General features: G+C 51.7%; 1 protein-coding gene across 1 annotated transcript in view; it reads right to left on the bottom strand.

Annotated features, from left to right (window-relative positions):
- DLEC1 (DLEC1 cilia and flagella associated protein) overlaps positions 1–24,760 on the bottom strand; it is a 109,608-nt gene that overhangs the window by 47,144 nt on the left and 37,704 nt on the right. The window contains exons 16-22 of the mRNA XM_074985163.1: positions 16,767–16,938; positions 16,036–16,129; positions 15,226–15,356; positions 11,828–11,986; positions 3,031–3,170; positions 2,660–2,813; positions 1,856–1,966 (exon numbers count right to left, since the gene is read on the bottom strand). Of these exons, the coding sequence (XP_074841264.1) occupies positions 1,856–1,966; positions 2,660–2,813; positions 3,031–3,170; positions 11,828–11,986; positions 15,226–15,356; positions 16,036–16,129; positions 16,767–16,938 (961 nt within the window). The remainder of the gene's footprint in view (positions 1–1,855; positions 1,967–2,659; positions 2,814–3,030; positions 3,171–11,827; positions 11,987–15,225; positions 15,357–16,035; positions 16,130–16,766; positions 16,939–24,760) is intronic.

The following is a 24,760-nucleotide window of genomic DNA, read 5'->3' on the forward strand; positions in this document are numbered from 1 at the left end:
GAGGGCAGTGGGAGGGGCAGCAGGGGGACAGCCAGGCCAGGAGCTCCCAGAAGGTGCCCACCACATCCTGGAGGGTTCTCTTGAGCTCCCCCCAGGACACCTGCCACTCTGTCACCTCCAATGGGTGCCAGACAGAGGTGGCAAGCTGGAGGTCTTCCATGGCCTGGCTCTGGCCCCTCCTGGAGCAGGGACGCCCTGGTGCAGGTGGTGGGGCTGCCCAGTCTCCGTCCCTTGCCTCCAAGGGGCTGTCTGGGACCACAGAGGGTGCTAGGCTCTCCTGGCCCTCTGATGGCGCAGCTGCAGGAATAGAAAAGAGAGGAACAGCAGGCTGTGAGTCCCAGACCCCTGCCCCATGGGCTACACTCCCATCCCCCTAGGGGCAGCAGGTCCCTGTCTCCCATCTGATGGCAGGGTGGCCCTGGGGACAGAAGGAGGCAGAAGAGATCCCTGGCCCACTGGAGGTGGGCCACTTATGAGGTCTGGCCCTACCCGCCCCCTCCCCCCCAGGAGCGGGCCAGGTACTACCATGAGAACGGGTACTGAAGGCCACTGGCAGCGGTGATGCTGTCCTGAGGGCCATAGCCTGGCTGGTGGATATGGAGCCCCTGCCTTGTGATCCAGGGTGTGTGTCCTGTCAGGTACTTACCAGAGGGTCCATTGCTGAGGTCAGGGGATGCCCAGCTGGCAGAGACACAGCTGGAGGTGCAGGAGGGGAGGTCGATAACCAGTTCACCGTCATTGCTCAGCCACTCTGGAGCTGGCTCTGGCCCTGGCCCTGCTGTGGTGAGGCTGGCCACAGGTCCTGGCTCATGGTCGCCGCTGGGGTGGGGCTCCTCAGCGGTGGTATCCAGGACAGAGGCCAGAGAGGTGGTGTCCCTGGGCCTGAGGAGCCTCTCTAGCTCCTTATAAAAGGGGCAGGAGGCGGGCACTGCCCCGACCAGCTGGCTGAGTCCCTAGCACAGGCATATTCCTGCCGCAGTTCCTTGACATTACTCCTGACCTGGTTGGGAGTGTGAACATGGTGGCCCTGGGAGGACAGGCCCTCAGCCAGCCAGGCAAAAGCAGCCGTGTTCTTCCGCTTCACGCCCATCTCCTGCAGGACCTCCTCCTCTTGCCAGAGGCCCAGGAGGTCCTTGAGCTCATGCTCAGTCCGGGAGGGGGATCACTTTTTCCGCACCTGGCTGGACCCCTACGAGCCCTGGGCACGCTCAGAAGGAGGGCCCTGGAGGGCTTCACATGTCTGGATGCTGGCCATGCTGCTCCAGGAGCGCTGGGGTCTCGCTGGGGCGTGCAGGGGCAGCACATGCAATGGCTGCTGCCTGCATGCTCTCAGCTTCCTGTAAGGGGGTTACTGGGTCTGTGTGGCTATAAGGGCTGCTGGACGCATGGACCATAGAGCCCCGCAGGCAATGGGATGGGCAGCACATCTCCGTGTCCCAACAGGCCGGTGCCACGGCGAACCCTCTCTTTCGAAAGAGCAGGTTGTGGAGCATCTACACAAGTTTTCTTTCGACAGAGCCTTCCAAAGTGGGGGCTTTTCCTACTTCAAGTTAGGAGGAGCAGTTTTGAAAGCTGGGGCGCATTCCTTCGATTATCGTTTCAAAAGAGCGTGCGGTGTGTGTAGACACTCCACACTCTTTGTCGAAAGAGGGCCTGAAATTTCGAAAGTACTCGCTAGTGTAGATGCAGCTATTGTCTTCTGCCTTCAATCTTGATAGTCTATAAAGCATATCTGAGAAGCAGTTTGAGACTGATTCTATGCAAATTGCATTGTACTGTACTTGCAAATGCTGCTTTTGCCACAGGGGCTTGAAATAAGCCCTGTGTTCTTTGTACTATAAACATTAGACCTTACCATAACATTAGCTGTTAGCGTTATGCACAATTCTTTTTCTTCATGTGGGCCCAAAGTGCCACTCACTGGAGAGACAGTGGCAGAGCAGAAAGCTGACTGATTTCCAATAAGCTGTCAAATAGGACAAACACTTGAACATTCAGTTAACTATAACTGACAAAGTTTACTCCAAAATTCACCTTCAGATTGGAAATTATTTCTGAGGATGAAGCAACACATAGAATCTCTGTTTCAGGATAACAATAGATATGTAGAGCTCAGACATGCTCTACACACCCTTTAATTCCATTGCTGTCAATGATTACTTAGACACTTTTTTGTCCATTAACTTTTCTTAATAATAATAATTATATGTGTGTATTCACCACAGAGGTCTGGCTTTGAAGTCCAAATGTGGCATAAAAACCCAAATTGCGAGATTTCTCAGTTACTTCATAATACAATTGCAGAATCATCAGTTAATTCCAACAAATCAATGGACTTCCTGACAGCACAATGCTTTGTGTAACACAGTGGCTAACGGTGTCCTGTCCCTTCTCTACTGGCTGGTCAACATAGAGAGAAAGATACATCTACTCATCCCAGGTAATAGAGTCACTCCTTTAGCTGAAGGGTAAAGGACTGTGTCTTACAGCAAAAAGTCCTAGGTTTAATTCCTCTGGATGACCCAGTGAAGAGGTCATCAGTTGTAGGACACATCACAGAAGCTATTTTCATATTTTTGTATTATTTGTATTGTGATAGCAACTGCAGAGGCCCCTGCCTAGGTTGGCTCATTAAATGTCACACTTGAAAGTCACTTACCTCTTCCCAAAAGTATTTTGCTGGAAGCAGTGTCTGGTTGAAGAGCTTGACAGTTGCTTGTGCTGGAACTCCAATATAAATGTCACTGAAAACCAGCTGACTAGACATCAGACATGCTTGTGGGGTTTGAACTTCAACAAAAACAGGAAGGTGACTGAAAACAGACCCAGAGATGGCCCAGTTTTACTGTGTGTAAATTCACCAACTGCACAAGGCATTCTAGGAAGGACGAGGATAGTATTAGTTCAGCAATATTGATATGTTATACACTCTGTTCTGAGTGCTGCGGGGCTGGGTCATTGTGGTGTCTCAGGAAATAAGATATCTTAACTAGAACATGGCTTAGAGGACAACTTCCGTTTTTCCCTCACCTTTTTTCTCCATTTTCAACAGCTAGCTCTAATACAGTCTGGAGACGTTGACATAGCAAGGACCTGAACAGAACTGACACACTGCATTTTCCCAAAGCAGGTAATTGTCCATCAGGTGGCTGAATGGTGAATGGGGACTCCTAGGTGACAGAGAAATAAAGGTGAATGTCACTTGAAAGCTGGGTAGGCTCAACCCACATTCTCAGTGTTGTGAGGTCTTTGCATATGACGCAGAAAAAGACCCAAACTGGAAAAATAATTTCACCATTAGGGTTCCTTTCATTCCCCCATTCCTGATTCTTCCCGTGCCACTACCTCTGTATCCTTCTTCTCTCTTATGACAGGGCTCCTGGATTTATCTCCCCTCCTGCTGCAAAGGGCTGTGTGTACACCCACCATCCCCTCCCACCATTCTTATTTCTTTTCTTTTTGTCTGGAATATAATTTTAATAGTTGAAAATTAGTATTAAATAAGCAATAAATGTTGTTATGCTGGGAAGTATTAATGCTTGCCGTCAACAGCTGAGCCCAGAGAGGTTGATTTTGCTGTGTCTGTTAAGACTCGGCAAAATCGAACTCCAGAAGATCAGCTGTGCCACAGTTGATCTTCTAAGTATAGGTCAGCCCTGAGACAATTACAGAGGTGGTTAAAGCTGCTAGTCCACTAACCAGGTGCTGGGGCTCCCTTTTCTGTTTTTCAGTTTTCACCAAAGTCAAAAGGTTTCTGCCCATTGCTGCCTAAACATTTCTGGAAATTTTGGAATTGATCAGGTGTTACTGTGTTTCATACATATAAACAGATAGATGCCATCAAGTTATGTGTAAGTACACTTATTAAGTTTGCAGATGATACCAAGCTGGGAGGGGTTGCAACTTCTTTGGAGGATAGGGTCATAATTCAAAAGGATCTGGATAAACTGGAGAAATTGGCTGAGGTAAACAGGTTGAAGTTTAATAAGGACAAATGCAAAGTGCTCCACTTAGGAAGGAACAATCAGTGTCACACATACAGAATGGGAAAGGACTGCCTAGGAATGAGTACAGCAGAAAGGGATCTAGGGGTTACAGTGGACCACAAGCTAAATATGAGTCAACAGTGTGATGCTGTTGCAAAAAAAGGCAAACATGATTCTAGGATGTATTAACAGGTGTGTTGTGAACAAGACACAAGAAGTCATTCTCCCACTCTACTCTGCACTGGTTAGGCCTCAGCTGGAGTATTGTGTCCAGTTCTGGGCACCCCAATTCAAGAAAGATGTGGAGAAATTGGAGAGGGTCCAGAGGAGAGCAATGAGAATGATCAAAGGTCTAGAGAACATGACCTGTGAAGAAAGGCTGAAAGAATTGGGCTTGTTTAGTTCGGGAAAGAGAAGATTGAGGGGGGACATGATAGCAATTTTCAGGTATCTAAAAGGGTGTCATAAGGCAGAGGGAGGGAACTTGTTCTTCCTTGCCTCTGAGGATAGAACAAGAGGCAATGGACTTAAATTGCAGCAGGGGAGGTTCAGGTTGGACATCAGGAAAAAGTTCCTAACTGTCAGGGTGATCAAACACCGGAACGAATTGCCAAGGGAGGTGGTAGAATCTCCATCACTGGAGATATTTAAAAAGAGGTTAGAGAGATGGCTTTCAGGGATGGTCTAGAAAGTGCTTGGTCCTGCCATGAGGGCAGGGGGCTGGACTCGATGGCTTCTCAGGGTCCCTTCCAGTCCTACTCTTCTGTGATTCTATGATCAATCAGGATAGTATGAATACAGGACATGACATTGTAGATATTCCACTATAGCCGTGTCTACACGTGCACGCAACTTCGAAGTAGCGGCACTAACTTCGAAATAGTGCCCGTCACGGCTACACGCGTCAGGCGCTATTTCGAAGTTAACTTCGACGTTAGGCGGCAAGACGTCGAAGTCGCTAACCCCATGAGGAGACAGGAATAGCGCCCTACTTCGACGTTCAACGTTGAAGTAGGGACCGTGTAGTCGTTGCATGTCCTGCAACGTCGAAATTGCGGGGTCCTCCATGGCGGCCATCAGCTGAGGGGTTGGCAGAAGCTCTCTCCAGCCCCTCAGCTCAATGGTGGCCGCATGGAGCGGCCCCTTAAAGGTCCCCTCCCCCTCCCTTCCTGTGCAGGAAGCTGAGGGAACGTGCAGGCGGCAGCCCAGACACGCGGCCAGCCTGCACGTCCCTCAGCCATCCAAACCAGCCACCCCACCTGCGATGGCTGCCCGGCAGCCCCCCCAGGGGACCCCACCCAAGGGGAGCCAGGGCAGCCAGCCCAGCCAGGCGGGCAGCCAGGCTGGCAAGCGGCAGCGGGGCCCCTCCTGGACGGAGGCCGAGCTGCGGGACCTGCTGGGGCTCTGGAGCGAGGAGGAAGTGCTCCAGGTAATGGGGAGCAAGAGGCGGAACGCGGATGAGTTCGCTCGGCTGGCCGACGGCCTGGCTGCCCGGGGTCACCCTGCCCGCACTCCTGATCAGGTCAGGAGTAAGGTGAAGGAGCTGCGGCAGGGTTACTCCCGGGCCCGGGATGCGGCCAGCCGATCTGGGGCCGCCCCCGTCACTTGCCCCTTTTACAGGGAGCTCAGGGACATCCTGGGCCCCCGGCACTCCTCCTCCCCTCCGGCCACCCTTGATACTTCGGCCGACGAGCCCCAGCAGGCCCTGCAGCCGGAGTCCGCCCCGGAGGTAAGCCCCGCACTCCGGGGGCCCCCCCGGAGCCCACCCCCGGGACATCGCGGCAGGAGGAGGAGAAGGAGGAGGGGGGCTCCTCCTCCGCAGAATCCGGGCTGCAGATCCTCCTCCTGCCATCCCGGAGCAGCAGCCGGGCCTCCACCCCCCGGGGATCTCCAGACCGTGGGAGTGGACCGACAGGTATGTACCCGCCTCTGGTGTACACTCCTGGGCTTGAGGGGCGGGGGGTAATAGATATGTGTCCAGGGCCCCCCACATGCTCACATGGCCATGGCCCCAAGGACAGCAGGGCCATGTCCCTCACAGCAGTGCATCAGCCCCTGCCCCCCTGGCACCCCGCACGACAGTGCCATGCCCCATCCCCGGGGCAGGGGGGAGCGGAACCTCAAGGGGCCCCCGGGAGGAGGGGGTGGGACACCCCGCAGCAGCAGCAGCAGCAGCAACAGCAGCAGCAGCAGCATGTGATGGAGTGGGGGGAGTGCAAAAGGGAGACTCAGGCTAGATATGAGCAACAAGAGCCGAATAGCTCCCAGGGGCAAAGGATGATCCTGGGGCTACAGCTGGCAGGTGTCACCACTGCCCTGAACAAAGAGGAGGGAGGAGCCAAGCTGGCTTGGAACTGGGGGGGGAGGGCGGGGGCCACAGGTAGAGGCTAGGGGAAGGGAGACCTGGAAGGCAGCCAGCCTGAGGAGGGGGAAAGCTGCATCCCAGAGGGGCCCCCCTTGGGGTCTTCTCCCCAGGACGGGTTGGAAGGACTGTCTCTTCCGACAGCTGGTGCTGTCACTCCTGGGAGAAACTGGGCATCTGTGGCCTAAGAAACCTCTCCTGTCAGACCCTGCGGAGTGAAGTGAGAGTCGCTCCCACCAGGGGACGGGGTGCAGTGCAGGGGGACCCCTGAACCCCATCCATCACAGCAGCATCTCCCGGGGACGGGGATGGGGAACCTGCAGCACAGGGCTGGGGGGACAAAGGACACGGCTCGGGGCCCACACTAATGCCTGTCTCCATTCTTCTTCCCCGCTCTTCTCCTGTGTCCCGCACCTGCACCATTAGAAGGACCGGAAGAGAGCGCTGGCGAGGCATCAGTGGTCCCGGAGAGCCCTCCGGGGCCATCGCTCCAGGCAAGCCCCTTGGCCGAGGACTGACCGGCCCCATGGCGGGCTAGACGGCGGACCCCGCACCACCACCAGCCGACGGCGACGGACCCCCAGCTGCTGGCCATCCACTGTCGGCAGCTGGAGGTCGCGGAGCAGCACCTGCAGCTGCAGGAGCGGGCGCTGGCCTGGCGCCAAGAGGCATGGGGGGCCTACATGGAGACTTTCAACCGCCTGGTGGACTACCTGGCCCCCCATGCCGCGCCGGCCGCCGCAGCGCCCGACGTGCCTGCTCCACCCGCCGCACCACCAGCTGCTCCGCCCGTCGCCGTCCCGTCCGCCATCGCCCCGCCACCCACCGCCGAGGGCCGGAGCGCTGAGGGACCCCTGGAGCCAGCTGAGACTCGCCGGGCATATCTTCCAGTCTGGCCTGACCCCAGCCAGCCCTGGACAGGGCTGTGGCCGCGGCGGGGCTCCTGGCCGCCCACGCCCAGTGCCGGACTTTAGGGGAGAGGGGCCCGGGACGTGCCCCCACCCCTTGTATATATTTGGAACTTATTATTTTGTGCCCCCCGTTTGCCCTGTCCCCCCATGTAAATAGTTCTCCCCTTTATCCTCCCTGGTTTTCTTTTTATTACTGAGCACACTTTTTTCTTACTATTGTTTTATTTGTACATATTACTTTGGTTCCACACGTTGTATATAGTTTGTTCTTGTTTTATATATTTATAGTTAAAAAAAAAAAGTTCTCAAAGAAAAAGCAGTTTAAGTTCAGCCACAAGTGTGTGCTGTCATTTGTCCAGGAAAAGTGGGAGCGGGGTGCGGTTGGCTGCTCCATGGTGTGGGCGTTGGGGCAGGAGTGTGGTGGAGGAAGGGGCGGGCAGTGGGGGGCCTGGCAGAGTTCAGCCCACGGCCTCATCATCAAAGTGGGCCCACAGGGCCTCCCGGACCCGGGTCCCTTCGGGGTCCACCTGCCGACTGGGGGCAGCGGGTGGCTGCATGTCGGCCCTGCCGGCCTCCACAGCCCAGCCCTGGAAAAAGGCCTCCCCCTTGCTCTCCACCAAATTGTGCAGGGCGCAGCAGGCACCCACAATCAGGGGGATGTTGTTGGGGCCCGCATCCAGGCGGGTCAGGAGACATCTCCAGCGACCTTTCAGGCGGCCAAATGAGCGCTCCACCACCTGGCGCGCGTGGTTCAGGCGCTCGTTGAAGCACTCCTGGCTAGCGGAGAGATGGCCCATGTACGGGTGCATGAGCCAGGGCCGGAGCGGGTATGCCGCATCTGCGATGACGCAGAGAGGCATGGTGGTGTCCCCCAGAGGGATCTCCCGCTGGGGGATGTAGGTCCCCGCCTCCAGCCGGCGGCACAGGCCCGAGTTCCGGAAAACCCGGGCGTCGTGGGTGCTGCCAGGCCAGCCCACATAAATGTCCTGGAAACGTCCCCGGCTGTCCACCAAGGCCTGGAGGACCACAGAATGGTAGCCCTTGCGATTCAGGTATCGTCCTCCACTGTGATGTGGGGCGCGGATGGGGATGTGAGTCCCATCCAGAGCCCCGAAGCAGTTGGGGAAGCCCAGGTTGGTAAAGGCCACGATGGTGGCATCTGGGTCCCCCAGCCTCACGAGCCTGTGCAGGAGCATGGTGTTGATGGCACGCACAACCTGCAGGGAAAGCACATGGGACAGCACCAATGAGGGGTGAGCAGGGTGTGCGTGGCCCTGCCCTGCCCTCCTCTGCCCTGCCCTCCCCCGCCCTCCCCTCCCCTCCTCTGCCCTGCCCTGGCCTCCCCTCCCCTCCCCTGCCCTGCCCTCCTCTGCCCTGCCCTCCCCCGCCCTCCCCTCCCCTCCTCTGCCCTGCCCTGGCCTCCCCTCCCCTCCCCTGCCCGGGCCCCCCCTCCCCTGCCCTGCCCTCCCCCCGTGGGTTCTCTTACCTCCATGAGGACAGCCCCGACGGTGGCCTTGCCGACACCAAACTGCTGCCCCACGGATCGGTAGCTGTCGGGAGTGGCCAGCTTCCAGACAGTGATGCCGACCCATTTCTCCACTGTGAGGGCACGCCGCATGGCAGTGTCCTGGTGCCTGAGTGCGGGGGTGAGCCACTGGCACAGCTCCAGAAATGTCTGCCGGCTCATCCTGAAGTTCCTGAGCCAGCGGTCGTCATCCCACTCCCCAAGCACCAGCCGCTCCCACCAGTCGGTGCTGGTGGGGTAGCTCCACAGCCGCCGGCGTGTGAGGCGGGGGTGGGGGCGGGGTGCTGCAGGGTTGGGGGTTGAGCCCTGCTGCCCTGGGGGCAGCTCCTTCTCCGGTGTAGCAAGGAGGTGCTCAGCTGCCTCCTGCATGGCATGGAGCAGGGCAAGCCCTGCTCCTGCCAGGAGGGCTGGGTGGACCTCTGGCTGCTGCTGCTGCTGCTGCTGCTGCTGCTGGGGTTCCATGACTGCGTCGCCCGGGGTCTGTGTGCCTATGGCTCCTCAGACCGCGTGTTGTGCAGGCTGAGTGTGTCTGGGAGGGGCCCTTTAAGGGAGCGGCTAGCTGTTGCCCCGGAAGCGCTAGTCTGCCCTGTGACCCTGTCTGCAGCTGTGCCTGGCATCCCTATTTCGATGTGTGCTACTTTGGCATGTAGACGTTCCCTCGCTGCGCCTATTTCGATGTTGGGCTGCGCAACGTCAAAGTTGAACATCGACGCTGCCAGCCCTGGAGGATGTGTAGACGTTATTCATCGAAATAGCCTATTTTGATGTCGCTACATCGAAATAAGCTATTTCGATGTAGGCTTCACATGTAGACGTAGCCTATAAGAGGTAAGAAGCAAATTTTTATTGACTTTTAGTTCCCTCTTTTAATTTTACTAGACTGACCCATTCTGGCCAAGAAAGCAAAGCTTATTAAATGTTTTCAGTCCAAATTTCCCCCCCCAGAAATCATGTCCAACTTCTACTGACTACAGCAGGAATTATGTGAACAACACTAAGGGCAGAATTTTGCCTTTTGTATTTTAGAGTTAAGGACAAAGAACAATTCCTTACATAAAAATAAAAAACACCTACCCCAGATGGGTGCTCTCAACATTTCTTTTAAAACATGAAGCATGACAAATTCAGCTACAAACCCCATCAAATGATAGCAACAATCAGCTAATCTATACAGCATCTTAGTAAATAACACCCTATTCTTCTCAGATTCCACCGTCAGCCACTGACTTCCTACCCACAAATTCCATATTTGTAACACACTGTAGCCGTGTCTACATGTGCACGCTATTTCGAAGTAGCAGCGCCAACTTCGAAATAGCGCCCATCACGGCTACACGTGTTGGGCGCTATTTCGAAGTTGAAATCAACGTTAGGCAGCGAGATGTCGAAGTCGCTAACCCCATGAGGGGATGGGAATAGCGCCCTACTTCGACGTTCAACTTCGAAGTAGGGAACGTGTAGACGATCCGCATCCCGCAACATTGAAATAGCGGGGTCCTCCATGGCGGCCATCAGCTGGGGGGTTGAGAGATGCTCTCTCTCCAGCCCTTGTGGGGCTCTATGGTCACCGTGTGCAGCAGCCCATAGGCCAGGGCTTCTGGCTGCTGCTGCTGCAGCTGGGGATCCATGCTGCACGCACAGGGTCTGCAACTAGTTGTCGGCTCTGTGTATCTTGCGCTGTTTAGTGAAAGTGTGTCTGGGAGGGGCCCTTTAAGGGAGCGACTTGCTGTTGAGTCCGCCCTGTGACCCTGTCTGCAGCTGCTCCTTGCACCCTTATTTCGATGTGTGCTACTTTGGCATGTAGACGTTCCCTCGCAGGGCTTATTTCAATGTGGTGCTGCGCAACTTCGATGTTCAACATCAGCGTTGCCAGCCCTGGAGGACACGTAGACGTTATTCATCGAAATAGGCTACTTCGATGTAGGGTTCACGTGTAGACGTAGCCTGTGAAGGTCAATGTATTCTGGCTATCACAGACCAAAGTGGGGATGAGTGTCTCAAAGTCAACAGGCCCTTCTAGGAAACATCCCACCAATAGCCCCTTTTCTTTTAAACCAAGGGACCTCCATCTTGCTTCTGTGGATCTCAGCTGCAGCTGCATTGCAAGACAAGAGACATGATCTTTCAAGCAGGTAAATCCCAGGCCTTTAAGAGTCAAAGACAATTGTAATCATAATTCAGAAATTCTTGGGCAGCCAGCTCAGAATACAAAACACTAATGTACTAAATGGCAAGAATCACTATGTCCAACAAGTCTTTCCCTTGAAAGAACATGAGACCAAATCTGGCTCTGAATAAGGGTGGCAAAGACTCACCTCCATGTTCATAATAGCTTCCTGTTTATAATAGTTATGAATGTACCAAGATCATTAGTGCCAAAAATATTCTAGGGAATAGAGAAGATAAATCTGGCACTTGGAACAGGTACACATGAACATTAGTGTAAAGACCACCATTTCAACCCATGCCTAAGCCAGCTCTTGATCAACCCATGCCACCTGAAATAAACAATGGGGTCAAGAATGTGGATGGAATATATTTGATATGCAACACTGCAGGAAATCACAAGCAATATTTTTTAGTATTTTACTGGGCATTTGTCGTTTCTGTGACAAATTTAAACTTTTTTCAAATGCATTTTGAAAAAGACCCAATCCTGCAAGATGCTGACAGCCTTCCAGGAGATTCCTATTAATATCAGTGGGAGCTGACTTCACTCATTGCCCCTGAGGACATGCTCATCATATCACAGAACTAGGCCAGCAGGAATTTCTGCTAAACACACTACAAATATAAACAAAACAAAAAATGGCAAAACATTATTGCAGCTAACAAAATTTGTGCTGTAGTCAGCAGATGTGCAAAAACTGGTTTGTTCATTATGATAAGAAAACTCAAAATTACTTTTCTGATTTGGGGGATACATTTTTAGTGTCCCTAAAACTGAGAAACAAATGACAAAGAAGATAAAGTAAATAGCTCTGCGCAGGGGTTTTTAGACCTATAATACCAGTCTTATAAAGAAGGTCTTGGAATGACTTACATTTTCGTTCCTTTCAGTTAAGCAAGCTTGACTTTCTTGTATTTTCCACCGTGCTGGCAATTGACTTAGGTTTTGAATCTCAAAGGTACTTAACACATTTTCTCCCAATTTAATCAAACCTAAATGGAGCGATGGAACATTGATTGTGAGAGCCGGACCCTAGGACACCAAGAAACATACATTACAATGGATAACATCAAAACTGCCTGATTAAAAACACACATTTGCTAAGATTTGTGCTTATATTTACTTACAACAGAAGGCAAAGGTTCAGTATATAACACAGAAGAGATCCGAAAAGCATCAAGAAAATATCTGTCTTCTGACTAATACATCTCACTACACTGATATTTCTTTGCGGTCCAGGAAATCCCTCAATGCCAGCTTGCAAAGGGCATTCAATACCATAACTCACCCCAGGCCTGACACCCTCCCCACAAAAAAACACAGTTGTCATAATCTGTATCTAAAAGGTGTCACATAAAGTATCATATGTAATAGACTGGTCATTAATATTATTGAATGATGACTGTACCAGCGGTGTATTAAGAAATTACAAATACATGCTAAAATATGTTCTTAAAAGGTGTTCAGCAAACAGTGCATAAGCCCAGCCTGTCCTTGACAAAGGAATGCGTTGATCCTATTTTTCTGTGTTTCCAGTGTAAACTGAGCCAGATGACACCTCCGAGGAAAATGAAGAGTATATCTACATATAAGGGAAAACCATTAAGCTAAATGTGCCATGTGTGGAAGAGAAAACTTAATGATTATGATGCAGTCTTCCTGGCTCTTGAAAGAGTGACAGTAGACATCAGGAAATATAAACAGAAATAGCCAGTTTGGCTTTCATCATCTCTGGTGGTCAAAGGGAAAGCAGCATTTGAGTCATGAAGGCTATGTCTACACTAGCCCCCCACCCCGTTTCGAAAGGGGGATGCTAATGAGACACTTTGGGATACACTAGCGAGGCGCTGCAATGAATACACGGAACCTCATTAGCATAATGGCAGCCACGGCACTTCAAAAGTGCTGCTTTCGATCATGCATGGCTCATCTACAAGAGGTCCTTTTCGAAAGGACCCCGCACACTTCAAAATCCTCTTATTCCTATAACTGAATAGGAATAAGGGGATTTTGAAGTCTGCAGGATCCTTTAGAAAAAGACCCCGTGTAGACGAGCCACGCGTGATTGAAAGCAGCACTTTCGAAGTGCTGCAGCTGCCATTATGTTAATGAGGCACTGCATATTCTTTGTGGTGCCTCATTAGCATATACTGAAGTGTCTCATTAGCATCCCCCCTTCGACGGGGGGCGGGGGTGGTGGTGCTAGTATAGACATAGCCGAAGAGTAGATCCTCTTGGCCTGAAAACTAAGAGTAGCTGGAAATAACTATTGGTAAGAAATCTGCTTATACAAAGATTGCAGCTTGCTAAAGTTAAGTTTTAGTCATTAGACAGTATGTTTTGTTTTGTTTTACTTGTAACCATATCTATATCTTCTGTTTTATTTATCATGTAAATAGCCATTCTTTGTTAATAAACCACTTTATTTTATCTTAAAATCTTCTTAATGCTGTGCACTGAACTGAAGGGTGAAGCTAAATTAATAGGATGATGTGTGTTCTGTCTTCTTGGAGGCAGTGAACTTAACTGCTGCCACTATCCAGTGAGAGAGACACTGCAGGTAAGATGGTTTGGGGAGATTTGGGACTGAAAAAGCTGTTGGTGTTTTCTTGTAAGGAGTAACCAGCCTGCTGGAAACCAGGGTGAGGCCACTGTACTGTGAGCATGCTTCTGGTATCAGGGCTCTGAGCCAAAACTGCACAGTACAGAAGCATTCAGGGTTGCAGGACAGATGGTGACAGAACTGGTACTGGTCTGGGTAATGACCCCCTTTCCCCCCAAGTCAAATTTATCTCAGTATTTTTATGTGAATTTAGTATTCTTAAAAAAGCTTATGAGAACCCTGAAGACTCTAATCCTATTTTGGGGCCTGATCCAAACCCCACTAAAGTCAGTGGGAGTCTTTCCATTTATTTCAGTGGGTTTTGGATTAGGCCCTTTCTGCAGAGAGCACATACAACAGAGAGAGCAACAGAGGAAGGCTGCTCATACTGCCTTAACCTATATCCTTCCTACATTGTGGGCCAGGCTTCTAGAAAGCCTGGACTATCTTTCTGTAGCAGCAATTTGCAACCATGAACTTTGCAAAAACAAACTGAAGAAACAACTGCACCAACAACTCAAATGTGCTCTACCTACTTAATTGTGAGCATAAACTGGTTCTTTCAGATTTGGCTTTCCCTTATATTTGTGGAGATACAATCCATACGCACAAAAAAGACAGGCCCTTTAAAAACCTAAATCCCTTGAAAATCTAGTCTTGTACTTCAACTCTAGGACCATTTCAGCATCCTGCCTATAACCTACACAAATTAATATAACGGGTGACAACCCAGGTTCCTGTCTCTGTTCCCTCAGAACAAAGTTGAAAAGAGTTTGGTTGCTCACACAGACAATGGGACACAAATTTGGCTTACACATAACTTGATGGCATCTATCTGTTTATATGTATGAAACACAGTAACACCTGATCAATTCCAAAATTTCCAGAAATGTTTTAGGCAGCAATGGGCAGAAACCTTTTGACTTTGGTGAAAACTGAAAAACAGAAAAGGGAGCCCCAGCACCTGGTTAGTCGACTAGCAGCTTTAACCACCTCTGTAGTTGTCTCAGGGCTGATCTATACTTAGAAGATCAACTGTGGCACAGCTGATCTTCTGGAGTTTCATTTTGCTGAGTCTTAACAGACACAGCAAAATCAACCTCTCTGGGCTCAGCTGTTGACGGCAAGCATTAATACTTCCCAGCATAACAACATTTATTGCTTATTTAATACTAATTTTCAACTATTAAAATTATATTCCAGACAAAAAGAAAAGAAATAAGAATGGTGGGAGGGGATGGTGGGTGTACACACAGCCCTTTGCAGCGGGAGGGGAGATAAATCCAGGAGCCCTGTCATAAGAGAGAAGAAGGATACAGAGGTAGTGGCATGGGAAGAATCAGGAATGGGGGAATGAAAGGAACCCTAATGGTGAAATGAGCTCAGCCTATCAAAGCAACAAAATATGCAGCCCTCTAGTTTATGTATACCTATTATTGTAAGAGTCCCGACTAGTGATGAAACAACGGATATCTTCTACATATTGAATGGAGATCACTAACTCATTTCATATAGGCAATTCACCAGCCTTTATATGTAACAAATGTAAGACCCTGAAAAGGTGAGGGTAAGAGAGAGAGAGAGAGAGAGTACATGCACATCTCTCCATACTTTATCTATGCATATCAGTTCCCTTAGACATCCACTCCTCCTAAAATATACTTGTCACCTTGAAAGCAGCTTCCACATGCAGCACAACTGGCTCCTTAGAATGTTCGATTTTACAGTGCAGGTTATGGGTGGCATATCCAGGTCTGCCCCCAGTAATATTCAATTCAAATTCACAGAAATCATTCACTTCTAGAAAAGAAAAATTCAGCTTCTTCTTAATATCATTCCCCTTCTCCCACTTAAAAAACAAACCACACCCAGTCTCTCTTCCAATCCCCACAGCCTTCAGAAATAAATGGGAAAACTTTGGTTCAGGCCCTTATTTCACAAACATATTGACAACATCAGACACTAAGGCTATGTTTACACTCCAGGGATCTTTCAAAAGAAGTTTTCCCAGATGATCTCTTCCGAAAAAAACTTCTTTTGAACGACCGCATCCACATAAAAAAGTGGATCAAATAATCAGTCTGCTCTTTGCGTAGAGAGTGTCCTCACAGCCCCTGCTCTTTTGAAAGGGGCTGGGGATCGAAAAATCCATCACTATGAGGACTGCTTTCTCAAGAAAAGGGCCCCTGGGGGGGTCTACACATATTCTTTTCCAAAATAATCTTTTGGACAAAGGTGTTCTTCCTCATCTGGGAGAGAAAGAAGGCTGCTGGAAAAAGTGCTGCATTCTTTTGATTTCAGATCAAAAGAGTGTATTTTGTGTGTAGATGTTCTGCATGTTCTTTTGGAAGAGGCCTGTTGCTTTTTTTTTTTTCAAAAGAAATTGCTAGTGTAGGCACAGCCAAAGAAAGAAGTGGTAGAGTAACATTCAACAGTTTAAGTATTTCTAATAATTATTTACAAAGCTCAGAAACTTTACCTAAGACTCCAGTGTGAGGTTCAACTTCAACTATATCACATGCACTGATTTTCCCCCAGGAATATTTGATGGATGATTTGCTGTTATTCCACATCTAAAACAATTGAAAAATTAATGAGCTAAATAATACATTCTAAGCTTTTAAAGCTGTCTGCAAAAGGCCAATACATTGTCAATAGTGCTGCCTTAGAAAGTATTTCAGTGTTTGCATTGTTTCAATTTTATCTTCAACAGTGAACTCATGTCAAAAACCTATCTACTATAAATATTGAGTGGTAGCCATGTTAGTCTGTACTCTAACAAGACAAAGCAGCAGAAATGTAGCACTTTAAAGACTAAGAAAATTATTTATTCAGTGATGAGCTTTTGTGGGAAGAAGCAGGTCTGTCCCACGAAAGCTCATGACCGAATAAATCATATTGTTAGTCTTTGAAGTGCTACATTTCTGCTGCTTTGTTATGTTATAAATATGTTAGTATCAGTTTTAGAACCTGACAGGTCTATCTAGTTTCAAGCATGGCCTCTATCACCATACTACCTGAGCACCTTCAAGAACAAACAAAAACATAAAACTCAAGAGTTCAAAGCAACACCGATGAATAAAGTTGAACGCAGAAAAGTATGGATATTCAATGCAGATGTTAGACTATAGCTAAGTATTCTCTCCAGTAACACTTGTTGTACCTAGTAACATTCACTGAACAACATCATAAAGTTAGAAGCAAACAAACCTTAAATGTTTTTTTCACATTTACACCAATAAAGTTTTCTCCGGGGATGATGATAACATACGGTTCCAAAAGGAGTTGAAATGGTTCTGTTGATCCTTTAACTTCTATTTCCAGTGCAATCACATCATCTGTTTTGGATTCTGAATTTCCAAACATCTCCAGCTTTTCTGAGCTTTGTGAAGAAATCATTAGAAATACTGAGCAGGTTTTGCACTTATGTACAATCCAATCTAGTCTGATAGAGGGTCTGGTTTCCCTGTAATATACACTGTTGTGAATCACATGTAACTTTACTGAAGCCATGAATAAAATTGGAATGGGAGGAGAATCAGGCTCGGGATATCTAAAGGTTAGAATAGTAAACTGGGAGTCAAGACTCCAGGAATCTATTGCCTGATCTATTACCACACTGTATTGTGATAATGGGAAAATGCTTAGATTCAAATTTTTAAACTATGGGCGTATGGATCAGACAATGAGGATTAGATTCTCCTCCCATTTGCACTGGTGTATATCCCAGAAGCCAAACAGATTTACTCTGGATATAAACCAGTAACTGAAAGGAGACATTAACCTCTAGAATGTGACCTTCAGATATACTGAGCGCTCCTAGCTCCCACTGGCTTCAGCTGAGTTTGAAGGTGCTTATGACCTCTGAGCTTCATGGCCCTGGATCTAAAATGGGACACTTAAAAATTAAAGTACTCAAAATAACAGGTCACTTGTAGAACTGAGGGCCTTACTCTTTTGTGACGCAGCTTAAAATCATGATAGTAACATTGCCTTTCTTACAGAGATATTGTGAGAATTAACATGTGTAAAGCACTTTGAGCTCCACAGACAAAAAATGCACTACAAAGTGTTATTGATGGATGAGCACAGCGTGCACCACAACTAAACTGTACTACTGCCAATTCCCATAACAGGCCTCTTCTGCAATTGCTCATAATCTTTTCAAACACACAGTTTACATCTGCACTAGAAGCATCTGTCGACCGTGACATCTGTTGACAGAGTTGTGTCGATGGAAACTCTAAAGCGCATCTACACACAAAAGCAGATTAACAGAGCAATCTACTCTGTCGCTGCTCTCTGCTGACAGAAGGGCTGACTGGAAGCTCTGCAAGCAGGGCTGCCCGGTGAACCGGAGACCCTCTCTGTCGACAAAAGTGTCTATGCTGCACTTCTGTGACCGAACTCAGTCAACGGAAGCATTATTCCTCAAATTTTCAAGGGATAACACTGTTGAGACAAATGGGACACTAGGACACTATGGCTACGTCTACACGTGCCCCAAACTTCGAAATGGCCATGCAAATGGCCATTTCGAAGTTTACTCATGAAGTGCTGAAATGCATATTCAGTGCTTCATTAGCATGCGGGCGGCAGCGGCGCTTCGAAATTGACGAGCCTTGCCACCGCGCGGCGCGTCCAGATGGGGCTCCTTTTCAAAAGGACGCCACCTTCTTCGAAGTCCCCTTATTCTCATGAGCTCACGGGAATATGGGGACTTCGAAGAAGGTGGCATCCTTTCGAAAAGGAGCCCTGTCTGGACGCGCCGCGCGGCTGCAAGGCTCGTCAATTTTGAAGCGCCGCTGCCGCCCGCATGCTAATGAAGCGCTGAATATGCATGTCAGTGCTTCATTAGTAAACTTCGAAATGGCCATTTGCATGGCCATTTCGAAGTTTGGGGCACGTGTAGACACAGCCTATGTCAAAGTAGCCTATTTCAAAATAACATCGAAATAGGCTTCTTCAACGTGTATTTTCCACACATCCTCCGAGGCTGGTGCTGTCGAGGTTCAACGTCGAGGTAGCAATGGGAAATGTCGAAAGGAGCCGCCCTGGAAGGAAATGTGGAGCGTCTACACACACAAGCACTTCCTGTTGAAATAAGGGGCCAGGAAAGCCCGTGGATGGGGTCGCAGGCTGGACTAGCCCTTCCGGGACAACAGCAAACCGCTCCTTTAAAGGGCCCCTCCCAGTCACACCTGGCCTGCACAGCACGAGGTCTGCAGAGCGCTAGCCACATTCTCGCAGACCAACACACAGCAGCCATGGCCCCCAGCAGCAGCAGCAGCAGTCTCAGCAGCACCTGGAAGCCTTCCAGGTAGTCACCCAGGGAGCAAGTGCCCTGCTAGGTGCTGCACGGGAAGCCACACAGCAGCTCCTGGCAGGGGAGCCCTCCCCAGAGGCAGATGGGGACGCACCTGACCACCGGGCTCCCCTGTTCCTCCCCCACTGGGTGCTCCGCCGCCTCTGGAGCTACCCCACCAGCTCCAAGTGGTGGGAGCAGCTGGTCATGGGGGAGTGGGACGATGACATGTGGCTGCGGAACTTCTGCATGTGCCAGCAGACTTTCCTGGAGCTTTGCCAGTGGCTCAGCCCTGCACTGAGGCACCAGGACACTCAGATGCAGTGCGCCCTCCTGTGGAGAAGAGGGTTGCAATAGCTGTCTGGACGCTGGCTGCTCCAGCAGTACACGACTCCCACGTCTTCCGGAACTCGGGCCTGTTCCACTGGCTGGAGGCGGAGACCTACATCCCCCAGAGGAAGATTCCTCTGTGGGACACCACCATATCCCTCTGCCTCGTAGTGGATGTGGCCTACTCCCGCCAGTCCCGGCTCATGCGCCCACATACCAACCACCTCACCGCCAGCCAGGAGCGCTACAATGCCTGACTGAACCACGCTCGCCAGGTGGTGGAGAGGACCTTTGGCCACCTGAAGGGCTGCTGGCAGTGCCTCCTTGCCCACATGGACATCGGCCTCCAGAACATCCCCCAGGTTGTGGGTGCATGCTGCACGCTCCACAACATTGCTGAGAGCAAGGGGAAGGCCTTCTTCCAGGGGTGGGCAGTCGACGCTGGCATGGGCTTCCCCCAGCCAGTCACCACACCCAGTTGCCAGGTCCACCGCGAGGGGGTATGGCTCTGCGAGGCCCTGCAGGCCCATTTTGATCAGGGGGACCCCATAGCACCTCCCTGGCCTTCCCTGGAGGGCTGCCCACACACCACCCCCACAACCTGCACACCATGCCCCCAACAAGCACGTCTCAGGTTCTTTGGAAAATAAAACTCTGGATTACTGAATACTGGTAAACTGTTTTATGTGCACAACAAAAACTGGAATCAATATGCAAAGGGAAACAACTATATACAAATGTGGGGCCACCGGAGGGATCAGCCGTTGGCCCATCAATCTGGGGTGTGGGTAGAGGGGTGTGACCCCCAATGGGTACAGGACGTGGACCCCCCCCTTGTCCGCAGTCCCTGATGTGGCCAGCTGGGAGCCAGGAAGACCGGCAAGAATGTCCGGGATGCCTCCACCGGCTAGTCTTCAGCCCCAGTGGGCTCCAGTCCTGGGGGGCTGGCAGGAGGGGCAGCAGATGGCGCAACAGGCGGCATGGCAGGCGAGGCAGGTGGGGCAGTGGGCGAGGCAGGGGGGCAGCAGGTGGAGTGGCAGGAAAGGCGGCAGGGGGCGCAACGGGGGTGGGAGCTGGGCAACAGCCTCCTGGAACAATCCAGCTATGTCCCGGAACACACCCATGAATTCCTGCCATGCTGCCTGGCCCAGGTGGACTCCTCCTGGTCAAAGCAGAGCTTCTTCTCGGCCACCTCTGCCTGCTGCCGGAGAGCCGCCAGGAGCTGGGGTTGCCTGGGGGCCATCCCCTGGGTCCGGTGGTGGCATGCCTGTCCTGCTGGCCTCAGTGGTGTGCCCAGGCGCTGGTGGTGCCTGACCTCCGGCGGGCTCTCGGGACCATGGAGGGTGCCTGGCTGCCTGGGGCCTCGGATGGTGCGGCTGTGGAGAGGGAAGTGAAGGATGTTAGTACTGTGCCCTTGCCCGTGGCCCATTCTCCCCCTTCCCCATTGGGTGCTGGGTCTCTGTCCCCCATCGATGGGTGTGGTGTCCCTGCTGGATGTCCCCATTGCATGGCCCCCCTTCCCCTGGGGTTAGGGCACAGTGCTGTCTGCGGGTGTGGGTGCTGACAGGCGCTGATGGCCATGGGACTGTGCTGTGGCTGGGCAGTTGCAGGTCAGGGTCCACTGGGGGTGTGTGGGGCCAGTCAGGAGATTACTTCCACGTTCCGCTGCTTGCTCCCCATCACACAGAGCACCTCCTCCTCAGCCCACAGCCCCAGCAGGTCTCAGAGCTCGGCCTCCATCCAGGAGGGGCTCCGCCGCTTTTTGGCCCCCCATTTGGCTGCTGGGGGGCCCTGGGTCCCCGCAGGGGGGAGCCCTGTGTGTGCTCAGGGGGTTGGTTTGATGCCATGGCGCTGGGTGGTCAGGCCAGGCTCCATAGAGGGCGTGCAGGGCTAGCATGTGCGAGTGCTGCTGCCTGCATGCTCTCAGCTTCCTGCCACAGGAAATCCAGGTGCATGGTGCTTTAAGGGCTGCTGCACACAGTGATCATAGAACCCTGCAGAGGCTGGATAGAGCGTCTCAACCCCTCAGCTGATTGCCGCCATGGAGCACCCTGCTATTTTGAAGTAGCGGGATGCGGATCGTTTACACACACCCTACTTCGACGTTGAATGTCGAAGTAGGGCACTATTCCCATCTTCAGATAGGTATAGCGATTTTGATGTCAGTGGGGTCCTTTCCCATGCAGCTGGCAGGTGGGGCCACAATGGGAGGGGCCGGGGGGGCAGCAGAAGGGGCATCAGGAGGGGGCAGCCGGGCCAGGAGCTTCTGGTACACGGCCACCACATCCTGGAAAGTGGTCAGGAACTCCCCTCAGGCCGCCTAGCGCCATGCAGCCTTCCCCTCCTTGAAGCAGAACCAGCACTCGGCCTGCTCCACGTGGCACTGGATGGAGGTGGTGAGGTGGGGGTCCATTGCCAGATGCATCTGGCTCCGCTGTGACCGGCCCATCCCAGCGCTGGTGGTGGCTCTGGCCAGCCACTGTCCCTTGCCTCTGGGTGGCTGTCTGGGACCACGGATGGTGTGGCTGCAGACGCGGGGGAAGAGAGGAACAGGCCATGAGTACCAATCCCATCCCATTGCCCATGCTCCCTGTCCCCCCCAGTGGGCGCTGAGTCCCCATCCACTGTCCCCGTCTATTGGTGTGGTGGCCCTGTGGGCTGCCCCTTTATGTGGTCCACCCTGCCCACCCCTCCCCAGGGGGGCAGGGCATTGCACTGTCCACAGGAGTGGGTGCTGACAGGCACTGGTGGCCATGCCGCCATCCCAGGGCCATGGTCCAGCTGGCCTTGGCGGGCCAGGGTCTGCCAGAGGTGTGGGGGGCCCCTGGTCATGTATGGTGCCCCCACCCCATGATCTTGGGTGTGTGCCCTGTTGCGTACGTACCTGAGGTCCACTGCCAAGATCGGGGGATGGCTGTCTGGCTGATGCCTGGCTAGAGGTGCGGGAGGGGAGGTGGAAGACCAGGTCCCCCTTCTCACTGGACCAGTCCCCAGCTGAGGCTGGCTCTGTGTCCAGCACTGGTGGTACAGAGCTGGCCAATGGTCCTGGCTCCTGTTCATCTCCCAGCTGGGGCTTCTTGGCTGAGGTGTCCAGGAGGGCCGGTGGGGAGGAGGTGTTGCGGGGGCCCAGGATGGTCCTGAGCTCCCTGTAATAGGGGCATGAGGTGGCAGTGGCCCCCAACTGGCTATCCAAATCCCAAGCCTGGGTGTAACCCTGCTGCAGCTCCTTAACTTTACTCCTGACTTGGTCAGGAGTGTGGGCAGGGTGACCCCAGGTACTCAGGCCCTCTGCCAGCTCGGCAAAGGCAGCCACATTCTGCTGCTTGCTCCCCATCACCTGTAGTACCTCCTCCTCCTGTCAGAGCCCCAGCAGGTCCTGGAGCTCATGCTCAGTCTAGGAGGGGGCAGTCCCCCCGCCCAGATAGACCCTTTGGAGCCCTGGGTGCGCTCGGAGGGGGGCCCTGGGGCTCCTGACCTGCCCGGGAGCTGGCCATAGCCGTCTGGCAGCAGCTCAGAGTCGCACTGAGTTGTGCAGGGGCAGCGTGTGCGAGGGCTGCTGCCTGCATGCTCTCAGCTTCCTGCAATGGGTTTCCTGGTCTGTGCAGCTTTAAGAGACGCTGCATGCACAGACCATAGAGCCCCGCAGTGGCTGGGCAGCATGTCTCCTCCTAACAGCTGATTGCCACCATGGTGGACCCCACTCTTTTGAAAAAGAGGGATGTGGAGCATCTACACACGTCCTTTTTCGAAAAAAGATGTTGAAAGAGTGGCCTCTTCCTATTTTCTGCTTGGAAGAAGAGTTTCAATTCCTGTGGCACCTAACACTGATTTCACCTTTGAAACAGCATGTGGCACGTGTAGATGAGCCACACGCTACTTCAAAGTGGGGCCTGCTCTTTCGAAAGAGCTGGCTAGTGTAGACGCAGCTACCGTGTTTGACTACATCCACACTAGAAGCATCTGTCAACAGAGAAAGCTCGACAGAACCTTTATTGATAGATTTCATCTATACACAACTTGCTCTGTCAACAGAGAACTGCCAGACTGCACTGCCCTCTGGTGACAGAAAGTGGAATGGCAGTTCCGCAAACAGGACACCCCTCCTGCTGCCCCCCCGTGACCCCTCCCACCGTGGCCCCACCTGCCAGCTGCCCAGAAGAGGATCCCACTGGCTCAGACTGCCGGTCTGAGCCCCATCCCCACCCCTACCTCCCCTTACTCCCCGCTCCCTCCCACCCCCACCAGGGACCGCAGACGAGGTGGGGCGTGGGACCCAGGGCCAGTGCAGGTCATGCCCCTCCACCCCTGCCCTGTAGTTATGGCCCACCAGGCTACACTGCATTTCTGTTGACACTACAGCAGGTGGGCCCCCTCTGTCGACATAACTCTCCAGTGTAGACACAGCTTTTGAAAGGAAATTTTCCATGATACACCTCCATCCTGTGGATGAATACATTTTGATTGAGCACTTTTTGAAATATGCAAATGTGGAAAATATTATCATTCTTTCCCCGTGTATTCTGTTGGGCAACTTTACAAATATGTAATTCTGAAAAGGGTGAGGCCATAAAGTTCAAACTTGGCTTGTTGTGTAAGTAAATCATTGGCAAGTGTAAGAACTAATGTAATATACTATCCTAAAGTGATTATTCAGTAAAATCAGGAGACTGAATATGGAGATGGCTGTAGGTGTGAATCCACTCCTAAGTGACAGTGCAGGAAAATTATAACCGTCCATTGAGCTATATGAAATAAGTTTAGTCACTGCATTTCAATTTCTAGTCAGCAGATATCTATATGACAAAGGCCAATACAATAATTGACAAACTTGATTGGTAAACTTGCTGGTAGTCACAGCAGAAAGGCCCTTAGAATGAATGGGAATGGAGACGGAGGGTACGTCTGTACTTACCGGAAGGTCAACCCAGTCAGGATTGATCTCCTAGGGTTCAGTTTAGTGCACCTAGTGGGGACATGCTACATTGAACCATCAGCATTAGACAGTTGACAATGGTACTCCTCACTCTCATGAGGAGTCAGGGAGGTTGACAGGAGAGTTGTTCTCGTCAACCTCCTTCTGTGTGGACAGCTTGATAAATTCATCTTAGATACGTCAGTTCCAGCTACGCAATTGTTGTAGCTGGAATTGTGTATCTAAGATTGACTTTCAGGCTCATAATTATCTCTTGCCCACAGAGGTGGTCCCTCTGGAACACACTAAAGCTGTGTCTACACGTGCACGCTACTTCGAAGTAGCGGCACTAACTTCGAAATAGCGCCCGTCGCGGCTACACATGTTGGGCGCTATTTCGAAGTTAACTTCGACGTTAGGTGGCGAGACGTCGAAGTCGCTAACCTCATGAGGGGATCGGAATAGCGCCCTACTTCGACGTTCAATGTCGAAGTAGGGACCGTGTAGACGATCCGCGTCCCGCAACGTCGAAATTGCCGGGTCCTCCATGGCGGCCATCAGCTGCGGGGTTGAGAGATGCTCTCTCTCCAGCCCCTGCGGGGCTCTATGGTCACCATGGGCAGCAGCCCTTAGCCCAGGGCTTCTGGCTGCTGCTGC

This window comes from Carettochelys insculpta, chromosome 2 (assembly GCF_033958435.1).
Source record: "Carettochelys insculpta isolate YL-2023 chromosome 2, ASM3395843v1, whole genome shotgun sequence".
Taxonomy (NCBI): domain Eukaryota; kingdom Metazoa; phylum Chordata; order Testudines; family Carettochelyidae; genus Carettochelys; species Carettochelys insculpta.